Source organism: Henckelia pumila, chromosome 3 (genome assembly GCF_033568475.1).
Source record: "Henckelia pumila isolate YLH828 chromosome 3, ASM3356847v2, whole genome shotgun sequence".
Taxonomy (NCBI): domain Eukaryota; kingdom Viridiplantae; phylum Streptophyta; class Magnoliopsida; order Lamiales; family Gesneriaceae; genus Henckelia; species Henckelia pumila.
Window position 1 is genome coordinate 27,977,749 of NC_133122.1, and position 21,856 is coordinate 27,999,604.

The 21,856-nt window shown below is 38.9% G+C and overlaps 1 protein-coding gene across 1 annotated transcript; it reads left to right on the forward strand.

Annotated features, from left to right (window-relative positions):
* Positions 1-33: 33 nt before the first annotated feature.
* LOC140888327 (uncharacterized) lies at positions 34-369 on the forward strand. Its single transcript, XM_073296010.1, has one exon. The coding sequence runs from the start codon at positions 34-36 to the stop codon at positions 367-369; it is 336 nt and encodes a 111-aa protein (XP_073152111.1).
* The last annotated feature ends 21,487 nt before the right edge of the window (positions 370-21,856 follow it).

Consider the following 21,856-nt stretch of genomic DNA (forward strand, 5'->3'; position numbering starts at 1 on the left):
GATGGAACAAATTATGGCCCTTGGAAATTGAAGATGAGAATGTACATTCAATCCATTGAGTCCAGGGCTTGGCAACGTGTTCTTGACGGCTGGACACCACCTATGAGAGATGATGATGTACCAGGACCAAAGACAAGATCACAATGGACAGCCGATGAGAATACTGCGGCTATTTATAATGATAATGCTCTTAATGATATGTTCACTTCAGTTGATATGAACATGTCTAATCTAATTGGTACTTGTACTTGTGCTAGGGATGCTTGGGAGAAACTGCAAACCCACTGTGAAGGCTCGGCAAGTGTTAAGAAAACAAGGATGCGTCTCATAACTTCAAAATTTGAGAAAATGAGAATGGAGGAATCATAGACCATCATGGAATATAATGGAAGATTGAAGAGCCTTGCAAATGAAGCATCTGTTCTTGGTGATCCTATTTCGAACGAGAGACTTGTATCCAAAGTGCTTCGTTCTGTCCCCAAAAGATTTCACACCAAGGTTTGTGCTATAGATGAATCCAAAGATACATCTATAATGGGTTTGGATGAGTTAATTAGTTCTCTTCGCACTTATGAGATGGAGTTGGAAGCCGAAGATGACTCAAAAGGTAAGTCTATTGCTTTTCAGGTTTCTAATGATGTTTACAATTATTTTTCTGAAGTTCAACAGGAAGTAAAGGAATCTGATCTTGAAGAGAATTCGATTGCTTTGATCTCGAAGAAGTTCACTGATTATCTCAAGGTAATGAAAGAAAAGAAGGATGTGAAAGGTGCGCAACCTTCAAAATTTCCTAAATTTCCTACTTCAGAGAAACCTCAAAAACCTGCTGCTACTCGAGGACCTCGTCAAAGATATGAAGGTAAGGTTCAGTCCTCAAGTAAAAATTTTGATAATGTTCAATGCAGGGAATGTAAGGGATATGACCACTATGCTTATGAATGCGCAAATCGCCTTAGGAAAGGTATGAATGTTTCTCTGAGTGATGATTCGGAAGAAGAACAAGAAAAGGTTGAACAGGCAGATCTCATATCTTTTACTGCTTTGCTGGAAAGTAAGAAAAATTTTCAGATCAATCCTCTCGGTGTTGGCTCCGGTGTTGCAACACCTGGACGCAACACAGTTCAAAAATCTGTGTGTTTTGTTGCTTCTAACCTTGATAATTCCAGTAATCATGAAGAACAGGTAGCTGATCCTTATACTCTGGAAGGTATTCAAAAACTCTATGAAGAGTTGTACTGTGATTGGAACAAGAGAAATCAGTTGAACACAACTCTCACCAAAGAGAATACTGAATTGAAAGCTGTTGTGGCTAGGCTGGAAGTCATTATGAGCAAGAAAGATCTGGAATTAGGATTGTTGAATTCAGAACTTGAAAAAGCAAAAACAACTCTTGCTGGATTTAATTCAAGTTCAAACAAACTTGATACTTTGTTGTCTATGGGTAAAAATGACAAGTTTGGACTTGGTTTTAAAGAAAGTGTGTTTGAAACTGGTGAATCTTCCAAAACACCAGTGTTTGTGAAGGAAGGTAATGACTCCTTGAACCATCCTTCAACTGTTTCGAAAGGTAAAAAAACCCATTGTTGAAAAGAATGTTTGTGTCCCTAAGCCAAAACAATGGAAGCGTCCTTTTGTATGTCATTATTGTCTCAAACCTGGTCACATCAGACCTTTTTGTCGAAAGCTTAAAAATGACTATGTTTTGTGGGAATCTAAGCAGGTGTTTCCCCCTGTGTTGCACAACACCAAGAGCAACACTGGCATAAAGAGGCCCACTATAAAGAAAGTTTGGATACAAAAGCCTGATGTTAGATGTTTTGTTATTTATACTTCCTTGAAAGCTAACACTGCAGGTAATTGGTATTTTGATAGTGGAAGCTCTCGCCACAAGACAGGTTTGAAAGATCACCTCACTGACTACGTTGAACAAAATGGTGGTAGAGGAAGTGACCTATGGAGGTGGTGAAAAAGGAAGAATTGTTGGCAAAGGAACACTCAATGTGGAAGGGTTTCCAAAGCTTCATAACATCTTACACGTTGAAGGACTTAATGCAAACTTAATTTCAATTAGTAAACTGTGTGATGATGACTTGCATGTGAAGTTTGATAGGAATACTTGTGAAGTTTTTAATGCTAATCGTTGTGTTATCACAGGTACAAGATCAGTTGATAATTGCTACCAACTCGGTGATGAATTGGCATGTAGACACTCAAAGGTTGATGAGTTTAGTCTATGGCACCAAAAGCTTGGACATGTGAATTTTAAGACCTTAAAAAATCTGAGTAAGCTTGAAGCTGTCAGAGGTCTTCCCAATCTAAAGTCTGGTGTTCCATATGTTTGTGGTGCATGCCAAAAAGGTAAGCAAACCCATGTTGCGCACCCCGTGTTACAACACTGTGGGACAACACGGTGTCTTGAACTTTTGCACATGGATTTGATGGGTCCCATGGAAGTCGAAAGCTATGGAGGTAAAAAGTATTCTTTGGTATGTGTTAATGATTTTTCTTGTTTTACATGGGTCAGATTTCTTAGAGAAAAATCAGACACTTTTGATGTTTTTAAGAAGTTGTTTACCAAGATTACTAACCTACATACTTTGACTGTAGCAAGGATCAGAACTGATCATGGAAAGGAATTTGAGAACTCATCTTTTTCTTATTTATGTGATAAGAAGGGCATCTCACAGGAGTTCTCTGCCCCAAAAACTTCTCAACAGAATGGAATTTCCGAAAGGAAGAATAGGACGTTGCAGGAGATGGCTAGGGTGATGATGAGCTCAAAAAATATCTCCAAGAGATTTTGGGCAGAAGCATTAAACACAGCATGTCATATTTCCAATCGTGTTTTTTGAGAAGTGGTTCTTCAATGACTTCCTATGAAATCCTCATGGGAAAGAGGCCAAATCTCAATTATTTTCATATCTTTGGCTGTGTATGCTATGTTTTGAATGATAGAAATCACCTAACAAAATTTGATTCCAAAAGTGATAAATGTTTGTTCCTTGGTTATTCTACAAATAGTCGTGCATATAGGATGTATAACCTTAGAACCAGAACAATTATGGAATCTATTAATGTTGTTTTTGATGATGGTGCAGATCTCAAAGGAAAAACTGCTGAAGATAATATTGAAGGCTTGCTGGAAATTCCTCCCGAAGAAAACAGTGTTGTCCCGGATGTTACGACACCAAACACAACACTGGTTTCTCCAGAAACTATCCATGAGGAAAGTTCCCAAAATAATGAGGAAGCTGAGATGATTACTGAAAAGGACATACCAAATAAGATACAAAAGAATCATCCATCATCACAAATTATTGGAGATGTTCATGGAACAAGACAAACCCGTGCTAAGGACAAAGTTGACTACCACAAGATGGTTGGGTTAGTATGCATGAGTTCTGTGTACTCACAGGTAATGTGTAGCGACCCATACCGGATCCCCTACCTAATCAGAGATAAGAGCATAATTAAGCATGCATTAAATAAAATCGCTGCGTAAGACTTAAATACAAGAAGACCGGCAGAATACAATCGGAAAAACAAACTCGATTATACAACCCAATCGAATTACTTAAAATAAACCTACAGCTAATCTTGCTGTCTTCAAGGGCTACTGGCCTCTCCAAGCTCCTGGTGCTCAATCTCGCACCTAAACCTGCCCCGTCGAATGGGGTGTCCAGATACACAGAAAAGACTGGACGTGAGCGCTAAGCTAAATACAAAAGCACGGATAAACATACAAATATGATGCACGCAAATGATAGGGTATCCATATCTGGGATAACTGTATACAAAACTGCTCAGACTGGCGCCTGAAGTACGAGCTCGTCACATCGGGGTAGCTAACCACTATGTGCGACCACTCACTCCCAAATCTCGAACGCGGACCACGGAGTCCTCTAGGTATCAGTACCTAAAGGTACTCGATATCAAACGTCCAAATAGGGCTGAGTAACCCTAACTGGCTCATCTCAAGAGAGGTACAGACGTACAGGCACAAGATGATATGTACATGCCATATATCAATAACAATAACAATAACATGCAAACACATAAATGCAACACATAAGCATGCATATCCGCTGACAATCTCAGTCAGTACTTACGTACCTTTCTACAGGCAGTCCTAGCAGTCCAACTCTAAGTTCCAAGCCTATCATCAACTCTACAATGCAAATACCCATGCATCATTCATTAAGCTCTAAAAGCCTTAACTAAGCTATTGCATATGTTGGAGAACCCGGCGATCAGATCAATCAGGATTGATACCCGGTGCAGCGGAAGTTTAAAAATTTTATATGGAACAATTCCATAATGGGTATCAACCTTACGATTAAATTGTGTGTGTGTAAAAATTAAATAACGATTATAAATTTTTACCTCCAATCTCGAAGCGAGATTATGGACACCAACAGATTGCTCTGCTCTTGTTGTATATCCCTGGAACTGATGGACGAACTGTTCTTCAATCAGGTCCACGAACGGATATTTAATCCCTCTGATAGATTGTACTAGAAAATCTATCAGAAGTTTCTACGAAGAGATTAACGAATTTGATCCGTTAAACTAGAATGTAAATCAAAATTCATAGACTGGATTTTCCGAGCAGAGGGGAGAAAGGGGGCGGCCACTATTGAGAGAAAAATACTAGGGTTTTCGAAAATTGTGACCTGTTGTGTGTAATTTCTGTACTGCAATAACTTATTTATAATGTAGGCCACTAACAGCTTAGGGCCCATTAGTCATAAGTTCAAACCCGACAAGCAAAGCCCGCATGTTCAAAAATTAATATAAAATTCATCGTGACTCCGATTGATAAACCGATTTCACCAATGTGCACAGAAACCATTTCTGCACCTTTTAAAGTCAAGATAAATTTTTCTGAATCCGAATTCAGTGATTTCCAAAAATGCCCATCCCTATGTCATTTTAGGAAATCTTACTCCTCTACTCATAATTAAGAAGTCCAACTTCTTTGTTCATTAAATTTAACTCTTTAAATTTAACTATCTCAACGGGGATTAAAAATCCATTACTCTGTGTGACCCTCAATGGTTCAGGGATACAGCTAGCCGTGGGCTCACAACTCCTTGTGACTCGGAACAACAATTTCCGACTTGCCCATCGAATCATGGTAAGAGCGCCTAGAAACATCGCCCCATGATTCCCTAGGTATCACTGATAGTGCCTGCAAGAACCAATAGATTTTGGTTAGCGTACAGTACGGTCCCTTCATCCATATATCCCGATCGAATCAACAACCATTGGTATATCGAGAGTCGTTCGAGATTCGATAACTATGCAATACATCTTGAAGATCAAATAGTGACATCGCATGTGCTACTAAGAAACCATTTCTTAAATCACATCATGTACTCTGGCCAGAGATTCGTCACACTAATATCTCCTCAGATCGCATAGGATATCCACACTCGCAAGTATGTGGTGAATCCTTGACAACAAAGCATCGACTCCTATATGTGTTGTAACTGTACCCAATCCTGACACCTGATGACCCCAATAGAGTCGGTAAACGAGTCAAAGCACAGTACTAGCATATAGAGTCTCAATGATGTTTCAAGTAGTAAGGACTAATGGTGTACAACCAAAACCGCGGACTTAATCCACTCGATAAGTGATAACCACTTGGAAAGTCCGGATAGGGTAGTTCGATCATTCATCATATGAATATCCATTTGCATGCTTCGAACATCTCTATGTTCCTTACCAATGAAACGTGGTACTCTGCATCGCAAATGCTAGTCTCAAACTCGAGCGATCCTTATCCTTATTATCGGACGGCTCAATCGACTAGGAACAGTTTAGAATATACAGTGACTATAAAATGTGTTTCATGATAGACATCTCCATGTTCTACCACATCTTACATACACTATAGTATATTCAAGGTCTTTATCAAAACAACAATAGTATATCACAATATAACAATATGAAGAAAGATAAAGTCATTGACATTAATAAAAGTGTAAATTATATTAAACAAAAGATTGTTTATACAAAGAGTCATCAAAGCCCTTAGCCACAAGTTGGCTCACCGGGCACCCACTCTTTCAATCTCCCACTTGCCCTATAGCAAACTAGTCATACTACGTAGACCCATTGCTTCGCGATGTTTGTCAAATAATGGTCCTGGCAAGGGCTTAGTAAGTGGATCAGCGATATTGTCTGCAGAGGCCACTCTTTCGACAGTGATGTCTCCTCTTTCCACAATCTCCCGGATGATGTGGTATTTCCTCAGTACGTGTTTGGATCTTTGATGAGACCTTGGTTCCTTTGCCTGAGCAACGGCACCCGTGTTGTCACAGTACACCGGGACTGGACCAACAACTTCAGGAATGACGCCCAACTCTTGGACGAAATTCCTCATCCAAACGGCCTCTTTAGCAGCAGCTGATGCTGCAATGTATTCTGCCTCAGTGGTGGAATCCGCTGTGGTGTCCTGCTTGGAACTCTTCCAAGAGACAGCACCGCCATTGAGCATGAACACAAATCCAGAGGTTGACTTCGAGTCATCCACGTCACTTTGGAAGCTAGAGTCGGTATAGCCTTCCAATTTTAGTTCTCTTCCTCCATATACCATGAACATATTCTTAGTCCTTCGTAAGTACTTAAGAATGTCCTTCAAGGCTTTCCAATGCATTTGACCGGGATTAGCTTGATATCTGCTCGTGACACTCAGAGCAAATGCTACATCCGGTCTGGTAGATATCATCCCATACATGATACTACATATGGCTGACGCATATGGTACATGTGTCATTTTCTCTATCTCATCATCCGTCTTGGGACACATAGACTTGGATAGAGAAACTCCATGACACATGGGTAGATGTCCTCTCTTGGACCCATCCATTGAAAACCGTTTCAATATGGTGTCGATGTAGGTTGATTGAGTGAGTCCTATCATTCTCTTAGATCTATCTCTATAGATCTGTATCCCTAGAATATAGGATGCCTCACCCAAATCCTTCATCGAGAATCTACCTGATAACCATATCTTTGTTGACTGCAACATCCCTACATCATTCCCAATGAGTAGGATTTCATCAACATAAAGTACTAAGAATGTCACAGCATCCTTAACTACTTTCTTGTACACGCATGGTTCCTCCGGGTTCTTGATGAAACCAAAATCCTTTATTGTTTCATCAAATTTCTGGTTCCAACTTCTTGATGCTTGTTTTAGACCATAAATTGATCTCTGAAGCTTACATACCTTATGCTCGCTTTCCATGGATGTGTACCCCTCAGGCTGCTTCATATAGATTTTTTCCTTAATGTCTCCATTAAGAAAAGCAGTCTTCACATCCATTTGCCATATCTCATAGTCATACCAAGCAGCTATGGCAATAAGGATTCTTATGGACTTGAACATTGCAACTGGTGAAAAGGTTTCATCATAGTCAACTCCTTGTCTTTGAGTATAACCTTTCGCCACCAATCGCGCCTTGTAGGTCAATACCTTACCATCAGGCCCAAGCTTTATCTTGTAGATCCATTTACACCCTATTGGAACAATTCCATCGGGAGGATCTACTAAAGACCAAACTTGGTTTGTATGCATCGAATCTATTTCCGACTGCATAGCTTCAAGCCATAAATTTGAATCCGCATCAGAAATTGCTTCCTTGAAGTTTCTTGGATCACATCCAACATCGGATTCATCTTGATCCCCTTCAAGAAGAAGACCATATCGAATAGGAGGTCTAGAAGTCCTCTCGGATCTTCTAGGTACAGGCGTGTCTATTAATGGTTCCTGAGGTGTAGGATCGTTATTTTGTATTTCGGGTTCTTCTCGAATTTCTTCGAGTTCCATCATCTCGCCTTTCTTATCCAATAAGAACTCCTTCTCCAAGAAGGTGGCATTCCTTGAAACAAACACCTTTGTTTCAGCAGGATAATAGAAATAATATCCGATTGAATTCTTCGGATACCCTACAAAATAACATAAGCTGGATCGACTATCCAACTTATCTCCCACTGTCCGCTTCACGTAAGCAGGACATCCCCAAATCCTCAAGTACGAATACTTAGGAGCTTTGCCATTCCATAACTCGTATGGTGTTTTGTCCACTGCTTTAGTGTGGACGTTGTTCAACAACAATACCATCGTTTCAAGCGCATAGCCCTAAAACGAAGGTGGAAGCTCAGTGAAGCTCATCATGGATCGAACCATGTCCAACAAAATTCGATTACGACGCTCCGATACACCATTCAGCTGTGGTGTCATAGGAAGAGTCCACTGAGAGAGAATCCCATTCTCTTTCAGATAGTCCAAAAACTCGGTACTTAAGTATTCTCCACCTCGATCCGATCGAAGTGCTTTAATACTTTTACCTAGCCTGTTTTCTACTTCAGCCTTGAATTCTTTGAACTTTTCAAATGCTTCAGACTTATATTTCATTAAATATAAATACCCATACCTAGAATAATCATCAGTAAAGGTAATGAAGTAGGTGTGGCCATATTGAGTACCAACTCTAAATGGACCACAAACATCTGTATGGATCAAATCCAACAGATTTTGACTACGCTCAGGTTTCCCCTTAAAAGGAGATTTAGTCATTTTTCCTTTCAGGCAGGATTCACAAGTAGGTAGAGATCAGACATATCAAACATGCCCTCTCCCACTAGCTTGTTCATCCTCCTTGAGGAAATATGACCTAGCCTAGCATGCCAAAGGTTTGCCGGGTTTTGGCTATCGATTTTCCTTTTGTTTGTTGTTGCCGGTTTATCAACATAATTTATTGGAACGTCTTTTAATTTTAAGTTATATAGATCGTTTTCAAGTTGTCCATTTCCAATCAAACATTCATTCTTGTAAATATTGCAAATCCCATTTACAAAATTGCAAGAATAACCATCTCTATCAAGCATAGAAACAGAAATAATGTTTTTAATCAAATCTGGCACAAATAAAACATCTCTCAAAATAACTTAAAATCGTTCTGCAAAACTAAATAAATGTCTCCTATAGCTTGGGCTTCAACTCTAGAACCATTTCCGAGTCTTAGCTGGGTCTCACCCTTCTTAAGCTTATTACTTCTTGTCATCATTTGCAACTCATTGCAAATGTGAGATCTACATCTGGTATCCAATACCCAAGAAGTAAAACATTTATTTCAATGTAAAACATACCCTTTGCAGTTCGCAACTGTTCGAGGTATTCCTTGCAGTTACGTTTCCAATGACCAGGTTTCTTGTAGTGATGGCAAACTTGTTTAGACTTGTCCAATTTTGTATGTAACATTTGGCCTTGAGATCATGATCCAACCATTTCTCTAGTTCGGCCAACCTTTCGGCAGTTACATCAGCCGGGGCTATTTTCGGAGAAGCCTTTTCTAACACTTAGAAAATCTTTTCCGAACTCAGGACATTCTTAACTTTATGGAACCATTCCGTATAGTTGCGCCAGAAAGTTTTTTTTGTTCGAGAACATGTGGATTACGAATTCATTGTAATGAAATACTGAGTTGAAACAGACAATAATCGATGATTGTTTAATGAATTTACTAAGACATAAAATAGGCGAAATTTATTTTATGAATCTCACTCCCACTATTTTAACGATTTCACTACCCTCTAGTGAAAACGGGAAACTGTTTTCTTTAGTGGGAACATGGAGTCCAATTGACAAACTATGATCCCGAATAATATCAGCCAACCATAATTTTCAAAAGGTAGAGCCCAATTGCTTCAAAAGCAACCTCCACGTTTTTACCTCATGTCCAATAAGGGCCCAATAATATGACGCCGTTTATGGTGACATGTCAAGATGACCCATCAATATTAAGTTATGATGGACGGTCGCCATGTGGATCCCCAATAATATGAGCCGATCCCATGGGAGTTCCACCCAACTTACAACATGTGTCGATCCAATGTACAGTTTTCCGACAAATGGGCCCCCCCAATAATATGAGCCGGACCGTATCCGCGGGTAGCATCTCATACATTGATCGTTGATGGAAGGTAGGAACATTTAAACAAATTTAAATTTCCTTTATTTATCTTGATATCAATTTTAAATCATATTTAAAATGAGGGATTTTAATTTTGAAAATTTGTCTCATCATTTTTTAAAATTTTGTATGCTTGTCGGATTCACACAATTTTGTCTAAAACATGCATACAACAATAATATCACATATTATATAGGATGATCGATTCCATTTCTAATCGACCCGTGGTTGCCAATCACGAGTCTTAGTCCAATCCTAGGTAATATGCAGTATGCAATGCAATCCTATTACATTGAGCTTCCAATTTACATTTTTTCTGTCTTTATTGTCTGCTGGGCCCACCTCCGTCTTCAAATCTTCATCTCCCACTAAATCTAATGTATTTACAATAAATAACAATGACAAGTAGGGGATACATTTTTAAGGGGTGGGAACGGGCCATAAACCAAGCCCACTTTTATTACATATGACAATTCTTATTGGGCCATAAACCAGGCCCATTAATAAATCCAACAACAATAAAAACAAATGTAAATTCCTAACATACACCTACAAAATTGGTCATGGCAATCGATCATCCTTATCCAATAACATTTAATTCAAAATTAATTTATTGGATAACATGCAATGGCAATTTAAATTTAAAAGGATAAAATCATATTTCATATATAAAATCTTATTTTACATACAAAATCATATTTTATCTTTTTATCAAATAAAATCATATTTTATCTATAAAATCCAATTTTATACATAAAATCATATTTTACTCAATATTTCCATAAGATCATATCTTATCATCAATTGTACCAAAAATAATTAATTTCAAAATTCAATTTAACGGATAAAATATTTAAATTTTCCAAAAATTCAAATTTATCCAAAAATCAATTTTAAAATTTTCGGACTCGAACAATTCGATCCGACGCCTCGTGGACCAATCAAAAACAATTTTCGATCGGACCAAAAATAGAATTTTAACATATTAAAATTTAATTTAAAATTAAAAAATTAATTTTTCCTGCGGGCCGCCCGGGACATTCCCGGGCTGCCCGCGCCCTAATAGGGTCGGGCCGGGCAGCCCGGCTGCACCTAGGGCAGCGACGATCGCTGCCCCCCCGGGCAGCGATCCAATCGCTGCCCGGGTTTTTGCCCGAATTTTTTTTTTATTTTTAAAATATTTATTTTGTTTCAAAAAACCGAGGCTTAAAATTTTTGTACAATCGATTAATTTAATCGCTTGATCTGAGCAACCTGGCTTTGATACCACTGTTGGAGAACCCGGCGATCAGATCAATCAGGATTGATACCCGGTGCAGCGGAAGTTTAAAAATTTTATATGGAACAATTTCATAATGGGTATCAACCTTACGATTAAATTGTGTGTGTGTAAAAATTAAATAACGATTATAAATTTTTACCTCCAATCTCGAAGCGAGATTATGGACACCAACAGATTGCTCTGCTCTTGTTGTATATCCCTGGAACTGATGGACGAACTGTTTTTCAATCAGGTCCACGAACGGATATTTAATCCCTCTGATAGATTGCACTAGAAAATCTATCAGAAGTTTCTACGAAGAGATTAACGAATTTGATCCGTTAAACCAGAATGTAAATCAAAATTCACAGACTGGATTTTTCGAGCAGAGGGGAGAAAGGGGGCGGCCACTAGTGAGAGAAAAATACTAGGGTTTTCGAAAATTGTGACCTGTTGTGTGTAATTTCTGTACTGCAATAACTTATTTATAATGTAGGCCACTAACAGCTTAGGGCCCATTAGTCATAAGTTCAAGCCCGACAAGCAAAGCCCGCATGTTCAGAAATTAATATAAAATTCATCGTGACTCCGATTGATAAACCGATTTCACCAATGTGCACAAAAACCATTTCTGCACCTTTTAAAGTCAAGATAAATTTTTCTGAATCCGAATTCAGTGATTTCCAAAAATGCCCATCCCTATGTCATTTTAGGAAATCTTACTCCTCTACTCATAATTAAGAAGTCCAACTTCCTTGTTCATTAAATTTAACTCTTTAAATTTAACTATCTCAACGGGGATTAAAAATTCATTACTCTGTGTGACCCTCAATGGTTCAGGGATACAGCTAGCCGTGGGCTCACAACTCCTTGTGACTTGGAACAACAATTTCCGACATGCCCATCGAATCATGGTAAGAGCGCCTAGCAACATCGCCCCATGATTCTCTAGGTATCACTGATAGTGCCTGCAAGAACCAATAGATTTTGGTTAGCGTACAGTACGGTCCCTTCATCCATATATCCCGATCGAATCAACAACCATTGGTATATCGAGAGTCATTCGAGATTCGATAACTATGCAATACATCTTGAAGATAAAATAGTGACATCGCATGTGCTACTAAGAAACCATTTCTTAAATCACATCATGTACTCTGGCCAGAGATTCGTCACACTAATATCTCCTCAGATCGCATAGGATATCCACACTCGCAAGTATGTGGTGAATCCTTGACAACAAAGCATCGACTCCTATATGTGTTGTAACTGTACCCAATCCCGACACCTGATGACCCCAATAGAGTCGGTAAACGAGTCAAAGCACAGTACTAGCATATAGAGTCTCAATGATGTTTCAAGTAGTAAGGACTAATGGTGTACAACCAAAACCGCGGACTTAATCCACTCGATAAGTGATAACCACTTGGAAAGTCCGGATAGGGTAGTTCGATCATTCATCATATGAATATCCATTTGCATGCTTCGAACATCTCTATGTTCCTTACCAATGAAACGTGGTACTCTGCATTGCAAATGCTAGTCTCAAACTCGAGCGATCCTTATCCTTATTATCGGACGGCTCAATCGACTAGGAACAGTTTAGAATATACAGTGACTATAAAATGTGTTTCATGATAGACATCTCCATGTTCTACCACATCTTACATACACTATAGTATATTCAAGGTCTTTATTAAAACAACAATAGTATATCACAATATAACAATATGAAGAAAGATAAAGTCATTGCCATTAATAAAAGTGTAAATTATATTAAACAAAAGATTGTTTATACAAAGAGTCATCAAAGCCCTTGCCACTGATGGCGACTATCCCGCAACTAGGGGCACACCCTTACTGCAGCTCCACAGCGTCGAGCACTGCTCCGTTACATGAGCACTGCTCCGCTACTATGTCAGACACTGTCTGACTATACTATAATATTTTTCCCTACTCCAAATCTAAAATAAGAGTACCCAAAGCCCTAAAATAGAGCCACGTGGGCGAAGGAGAGGAACTCGGAATTCGCACCAAATGAGGAGCTCGGACCTCATATTTATAGAGCACGTTCGGATCGTCCGAACTGCTTCGGGCCGTCCGATCGCCTCATCGGATCGTCCAATCTCCGCCACGAGTCCAACCAATCGCATACAACCATACACCTGTCCAATACACTGTTCGGGTCGTCCGAACTAGCTCTTCGGATCGTCCGAACATCTTCCCGATGACATCACCAATGACGTATTATTTTGGGACAGCTGGCCGCATGAGTTCGGATCGTCCGAACCCACTTTGGACCGTCCGAAGTCTTCAGAGCCTCCGAAGTATGGCTCCGTCCATGTTCGGATCCTCCGAACTCAAGTTCGGAGCGCCCGAACCTGCCGAACCATACCCACCATTTTTGAGTGTCCTGGATCCATTTCTGGACTCCGTTAATCCATTTGAAATTTCCTTAATCATGTTTTAATTAATTTGAACATGATCCTTCAATTAATTACTCATTAATTGTTAATTTTGGATACGGGCTACTACATTCTCCCCCCCTTGAAAGATTTCGTCCTCGAAATCTAGGGTAAACCCCGAGAACGTAACATAGACCACTTGCCCAATCCACCAATAGTTCCAGTTCGAAACATCTGGTCGAATAACCTTGACAACCCCAAACCTCGCTAACCAGCAGGGTCTGTTCAATCACATCAGAACATATACTCGGTTTAGAATCCGCACTGATTCCAAATCTTAGCGATGACACTCCTGCTAAGATCGTAACTAGTTCTCAGCTATCTCTAGACACGCACGAATTCCATCGCTGCCCAACGAGAAAAACAAGATACAACACATTGTATCTTACTGGTCTAATGATAACGTCACATCCCTCGATGTTATCGCAATTCGCTTAACAATCGGTCTAGATTCAACTCTATCCATCTGAAATCCTAAGACTAATTACGTTCAACCTTGATCCGAATCTCGCTATCGTAGATATCATCTACTTGATCACATTAGTCATTATGTCATGAATAACAACCAAATCCTGACAATTCCTGACATCATAGTACGTACTTTCAGAACTTACCCTGTCTGATGCTGACGGATGTTCCCAAGAACACCAACTAAGTAAACAGATGACAAAATCTCTGTCTACTAACCCCAATTGTCACAAAATCATTGTACACAATTTGTTGTCTTAATGCACTCTTCAAGGTCATCGCCTCGGAATATACTACCATCCTGCTGAAACTCTCGGATGGACTAACACCGTCCTCAGCATTAGTGTCTATATCGAACGCTTACCTCCATCTCGTCACTAGAGATAGTATCGATGAAAACGATTTCAGTTATCTTGTCCTAGATAACGAAAAACCCTTGACTCGCTAACTGAAATAACCAATGACCGGCAAAATCGGTGTGATAAATATCTACTGGCAAGCGCACCAGGTCAAGTAATAGTAAAGTGGACTGAGAGTCCAAGTATCGATCCCACAGAGACTGTTGTCAATTTTCAAGAATTAATTATTTTACTTAATCTAGACAAAATAATAAAAAAAATTGATTTACATAAAATAAGAAAATAAAATAAAAACTACTTAAGAAATACGAATAAAAATAACTAAAGATAAAAATAATTAAAATAAATACAACCAAGACACACGTAGGTACCGAACAAATCATGTAACATGTAGTTGATTCAGGACTCAGATTTAATCTTAATTCACGAGAATTTTCCTAATTTGTTCAAAGGTCTATTTCTAAAATAATCAAATCTATTCAAATATTGATGAACTAATCTTTCGTAATTCTAATCAAATTTGAATGCATTAAATATTTATGAAAATTCAGTTTACACCCAAACCGCATAATGAAACCGAATTCTATTTCTAGTCAGTTTTACAATATGTTAATTATCACAGTGATCAAAATCAAAACCTCCTCTGTCGATTTGGAATTGATTAACATGCAAGCAAACAGTTGATCAGACTATTCACAAGACAAATATAAATCTGACAATCAATAAAATAAAATCAACTCTAAAAAATCCCAAACAAACATTCAAGTTTTCTACATGAATTTGTGTGGCCCAATCACGCCGTCTTGGTTGAAAATAAACTACTCAATAATTAAAAATAATAATTCAAAAATAAAAATAAGAAGAAGAAAAGAAAATAGAAATCTTCTCTCCCAAGCCTTGTAGCCGCCTCCTCTTGCGTTGCCTGCGCTCTGGAGCTTCCGAAACCCTCAAAAATATGTTATATCTTGTATATATATGGTCCGGAACGCCTACCAGTTAATTTTCTTCACAAAATAGGAATTTTCGGAGCACATTTGACCCCCGAACACGCGCACGGGCGCGGCATAGGCCTCGCACGCACGCAGCACATAAAAACAGAAGGCTGGACATGAAACTCGCGCGCGCGAGCTTGATTCTCGCGCGCGTGCAGTACAAAAATTCTGCACAGAGCGACGATTTTCAAAAATTCATATCTTGAGATCTAGCAGCCGGATTGAGCTGAAATTTGGATAGAAGCTTACAAACATCTTGAAATATAATCTGAATGGTGGAGATCGGATTTGGAGCTTTCTAAAATTAAATTTTATTTTTTGATAAAGGCTGCTCCGTAATTCACTCTTCAAAAAACTATTTTCCTAAAAAATCAACCCGAGGAGTGAAATACACACGCATGCACTAAAACACATAAAAATACATAAAAATAATATGAATTCACACAAAATAGATATAAAAATAACATGAAATAATGCATACAAAATGCACTTATCAACACCCCCATACTTAACTCTTGCTCGCCCTCGAGCAAGACATGCAAAAACAAAATGCAAATAAAAACATAAGTAAGGACGATTCATAAATGTGCAAAGCCTCCGAGAAGTTCAATCACAAAATAAAAAACACAGACATGCTCTCAAATTTTCATAATACACCTTCGGTTTAACGTGAACGTGTGTGTGTGAAATGTCATTCAAGTTTTATACAACTTAGAACGAATTCATCTCAAAACTGCTTAGTGACCTATGACAAATTAGTGCAAGTTTCACTCTTCAAGTGCTCATTCCTTCCAACGACCTCTAGACTAAACTCACCTCCCTTGAGATAATGAATTACACACCTTCGGATTTTGCATCCGGTATTGCTTTAGCCCCAATAATTACCCGCTGACTTAGCTATAACTGGCTAGGATACGAAAAATCATTCTATTTTTTTTAATCCCCTCGTCTATAGCCCGGATGGAGCATCAATCCCATTTAATTCGCATACTTAGCCTTAAATTTAATTTTTTTATAGGATTTTAATCCTTTCAAGGCCCGGATGGAATTGTATATAAAAATTTTTTTCTAGGTGCGCCCAAGATCATAAGTGTAAACTAGAGCCTCATCAAAATTCATAGAACACAATCAAGATCCACAAACCACCTATTGTCGTGCAATGGTCAAACAGACAGAAACTTCATCAAATCTTTCGCTACAAATCACTGGTCTAACATTAATGCTTAAAAATATTCACGGTTCAACCTAAAGTTTCTCATGTCCAGTCAAGAGCAAAATATTTTCAAAAATCCATTTTTTTCAAATAAACTTCATCACCATTGGCTATCATGACTCATCCAACTCATGCAAGACAACATAAATGAACAAAAACAAACAATATGAAAACAAACACGAAACATGACAGATGCAACACAAACACATAGACAATGCAATACTAGTCTTCCCCCCATACTTATCCAAAGCATTGCCCTCAATGCTTCAGAACAATGAACAGAATGCATAACAAACCCACAAATGCAAAGACAAACAAAAACACAATGAGAACAAATATAACACTCCCCTGGTTTTCGATGCATCCTCTTTCTTCTTGATAGTATCAGCTGGGACAACAGCAGCAGATTGTATATATCGGCAGGCACGACCAACTGGCGTGGGAAAGAAACAAAAATAAAACAAAAACAAAAACAAAAACAATAAATAAAATAAAAAGCAAAAAGAATGAACACTGGGTTGCCTCCCAGTCAGCGCTAAATTTATAGTCTAATGCCCGACTATGCAGAAGCAACCATCAAAGAGCGGCTGCCGCCCATAGTAAGAATCATACAACTCTACGTATGGGTCTTGATTTCCTTCGCCCTCAAGCTTGGCGTGATATATACTTTGTAAGCTCGTCGGTCCAACAACACTTGTTCTGAAATTTTTCTTTTGGAAGGAGACTCCAAATTTAGGCTGATGGTCATAGAGGATGGAATACTGTGGGATTGGCGTCAATGGCAAGAAAGTATCTTCTAACGGTGTACATGGAACGACCACTGATGAGGTAAAATCTCTCTCCTTGAATGGTTCTTCCTCCTCCACTATCATGTTTGGCTCATCCTCACAAGAAGATTCCTCAAAAATGATTTCTTCATGCTCTGGCTCAGTTACTTCACTCAATTGGCAGATATCCAAAATTGGTTCTCTAATAAGTGCAATCTGTTCATCCAAAAGACTTATGCGGCTTTCTAAAAATTGATTTGTCTCTGTCTGTTGCCGCAAAAAATTCTCCAACTGAGCCACATAATCTTCGGAACGCCCTATACACTCTTCTTGATGCTCTGGTGGTTGGTTCGCAAAATTTTTAGAGTTGATATCTGGATGATATTGGTGACTCCAACCGATATCAAACGTCCAAACAGGGCTGAGTAACCCTAACTGGCTCATCTCAAAAGAGGTACAGACGTACAGGCACAAGATGATGTGTACATGCCATATATCAATTAACAATAACAATAACATGCAAACACATAAATGCAACACATAAGCATGCATATCCGCTGGCAATCTCAGTCAGTACTTACGTACCTTTCTACAGGCAGTCCTAGCAGTCCAACTCTAGGTTCCAAGCCTATCATCAACTCTACAATGCAAATACCCATGCATCATTCATTAAGCTCTAAAAGCCTTAACTAAGCTATTGCATACTCCTAAATAATTTAAGGAGCCTATAGATATACCTGCGTCCGTCTTCAGCCCACTGATGGCGACTATCCCGCAATTAGGGGCATACCCCTACTGCAGCTCCACAGCCTCGAGCACTGCTCCGCTACACGAGCACTGCTCCGCTACTATGTCAGACACTGTCTGACTATACTATAATATTTTTCCCTACTCCAACTCTAAAATAAGAGTACCCAAAGCCCTAAAATAGATCCACGTGGGCGAAGGAGAGGAACTCGGAATTCGCACCAAATGAGGAGCTCGGACCTCATATTTATAGAGCATGTTCGGATCATCCGATCCTGACTTTGGATCGTCCAAACTGCTTTGGGCCGTCCGATCGCCTCATCGGATCGTCCGATCTCCGCCACGAGTCCAACCAATCGCATGCAACCATACACCTGTCCAATACACTGTTCGGGTCGTCCGAACTGGCTCTTCGGATCGTCCGAACATCTTCCCGATGATGTCACCAATGACGTATTATTTTGGGACAGCTGGCCGCATGAGTTCGGACCGTCCGAACCCACTTCGGACCGTCCGAAGTCTTCAGAGCCTCCGAAGTTTGGCTCCATCCATGTTCGGATCCTCCGAACTCAAGTTCGGAGCGCCCGAACCTGTTGAACCATACCTACCATTTTTTAGTGTCCTGGATCCAGTTTTGGACTCCGTTAATCCATTTGAAATTTCCTTAATCATGTTTTACTTAATCCAAACATGATCCTTCAATTAATTACTCATTAATTGTTAGTTTTGGATATGGGCTACTACATAATGCATTCCTGTTTTGTCTCCAATATTGAACCCAAGAATGTCAATGATGCTTTGAATGATGAATTTTGGGTAAATGCCATGCATGATGAACTTGAAAAATTTGTCCAAAATGATGTTTGGTTTGTAGTTCCACCTCCTGATCATGGTAATGTCATTGGTACAAAATGAATTTTCAAAAATAAAACCGATGAATCACGAAACATCATTAGGAACAAAGCAAGGTTGGTTGCTCAAGGGTATACGCAGGTTGAGGGGGTTGATTTTGATGAGACCTTCGCTCCTGTTGCCCGCATTGAGTCAGTCCGACTATTGCTAGCAATTGCATGTCATATGAGTATAAAACTTTACCAAATGGATGTGAAGAGTGCCTTTTTGAATGGTATTTTAAATGAGGAAGTGTATGTGAAGCAACCCAAAGGTTTTGAGGATCCACACCACTTTGATCATGTTTACAAGTTGAAGAAGGCACTCTATGGCTTGAAGCAAGCTCCACGAGCATGGTATGGTAGGTTGACCGAGTATTTGCTCGAAATTGGCTTCAAACGAGGTGAGGTTGACAAAACCCTTTTTATTCAAAAGGCAAAAGGTGAAATTCTTATTTGTCAAGTTTATGTGGATGACATTATCTTTGGTGCTTCTTCTCAAAAGCATGTTGATAGTTTTGTTGAATGCATGTCTTCTACTTTTGAAATGAGCATGGTAGGAGAGTTAAATTTTTTCCTTGGACTGCAAGTTAAGCAATCAAATGATGGGATTTTTCTTTGTCAAAGTAAGTATGCAAATAATTTGGTGAAAAATTTTTGCAAATAGAATGTTAAGAACATGAAAACTCCTATGGGCTCGAGTGAAAAATTAGGAAAAGATAGTGTTGCGGCTGGTGTTGACAACAACATGTATCGCAACATGATAGGGAGTCTTTTGTATTTGACTGCTAGTCGTCCTGATATCATGTTCAGTGTGTGTTTATGTGCTAGGTACCAATCTGATCCAAAGGTAACCCATTTAAAAGTTGTTATGAGAATTTTGAAATATGTTTCGGGTACATTGGATTTGGGATTGTGGTATACGAGGGAAACCAACACTAACCTTGTAGGTTTTAGTGATGCTGATTGGGCTGGTGATGTGAATGATAGAAAGAGCACTACGGGTGGGTGTTTTTACCTTTTCAATAATTTGGTTTCATGGTATAGTCGTAAGCAAAATTGTGTGTCACTTTCGACTGCTGAATCTGAATATGTGGCAGCCGAAAGTTGTTGTTCACAACTTCTTTGGATGAACCAAATGATTGAAGATTATGGTTTTAAGAGTGAACTCCCCATTTTTTATTGTGATAATTCGAGTGCTATTGATATATCAAAGAATCCAGTTCAACACTCACGCACAAAACACATTGACATTCGTCATCACTTTATTCGAGATTTGGTAGAAAAAGGTATGATTCGAATGGAGTTTGTTGGAACCAATAACCAATTGGCAGACATTTTTACTAAAGCATTAGATCATGAGAGATTTTCAACTCTTCGGAGGTCTCTCAGCATGTGTGCATTATAATCCTTTGCATGTGTTGTCTGCGGTATTACAACACTACCGACAACACTGTTGTTTTTCTTGTCTTGCATTTTTAGGATTTTAGGCATTCTGCACTCACTCTGTTATGTGTAGTGTTTAAATCTCTCTTTCATTGATTCAATCGATGCCAAGTTTTTCTGCAAAATATTTATTGAAACACACTGGCCCTTGCAAATCGAACTCTGACTAAACCACTAAGTAGTTGAGGGATGTACGTGTATTCCATGTTCTTGTCCCATGTGAACAGTGGTTTTGCAAATTCAGTGTTCAGCTTTTTAATAAAGTTTGATGACCAATGTCATATGTACAAGCTTTTTAAATAATCGGAAGAAAATGGAAAAAGCTACCTAATTGAGTCCAATGAAGACTGTTCTTTTAGTGTGCAGGCTACCACTTCTGGATTTTTTCTAAATCAAGGGTAATCAAGTGTGTAAGTCTCAAATGCTTTTTGAAAAACTATGGTGTTGTTGATGATGTTGGCAACATGAGAGGCAACACTATACTTGTCAACATATCGTTTGCTTGTGATTGCATTTTTATTTTATGTTACACTCTGTTTAGGCATAAAATAGGTCATGCATATGCATTTTTGTTAATAGGGTTCTGTTTTTGGGTAAGGTTCTAAATAGACGAATTTTGATGATTTATCCTATTTACTAAAAATTGAATTTTTGTGATTGATTTTTGTTTCAGTGGAGTTCAGTCGATGTGGAGTTAATTCTGAAAGATTTGGGATGAAATATATATCTTGGATTATTGCCTTATTTATGGGATTTTATCTCTTAAATCTCGGCTTTTAAAATTCTGGCCGTTTAGGAAAGTTACCGTTAGTAACTTGGGGAGATAAGGGATCAGGATAATTATGAGGTTGTTAGAGGGAAAATGTTACCGTTTTGTGATAGGATTCTTATATATTTGGTTTCTTTTTTATCGGGCATTATCATTCTCTTGAATCTTCAATTAACCCGATTGTTTCTCTCTGCAAACTCTACCTCTCTCACTCTCAAATTCGTCGTCAGTGGTAGGTTTTGATCCAAAGGATATTAGAAGCGAGATGGGTCATCAGAATCCCGATGTTGCCTCCAGTGTTGCAACATCGGAAAACCCATCCACGACTTCATCCCTACCGATTGTTCCCGTACCCATGGAACCTGTTCCTCTTGCTGTTCTAATTCCTGGTGAACCAGGGAATGCAATTGATTTGGAGAATCCTCCTGATTTTTCCGTATTGAATAGTGTTAATCCTCCTCCACCGATGGTTCGACGATCAAAAAGACAGGCA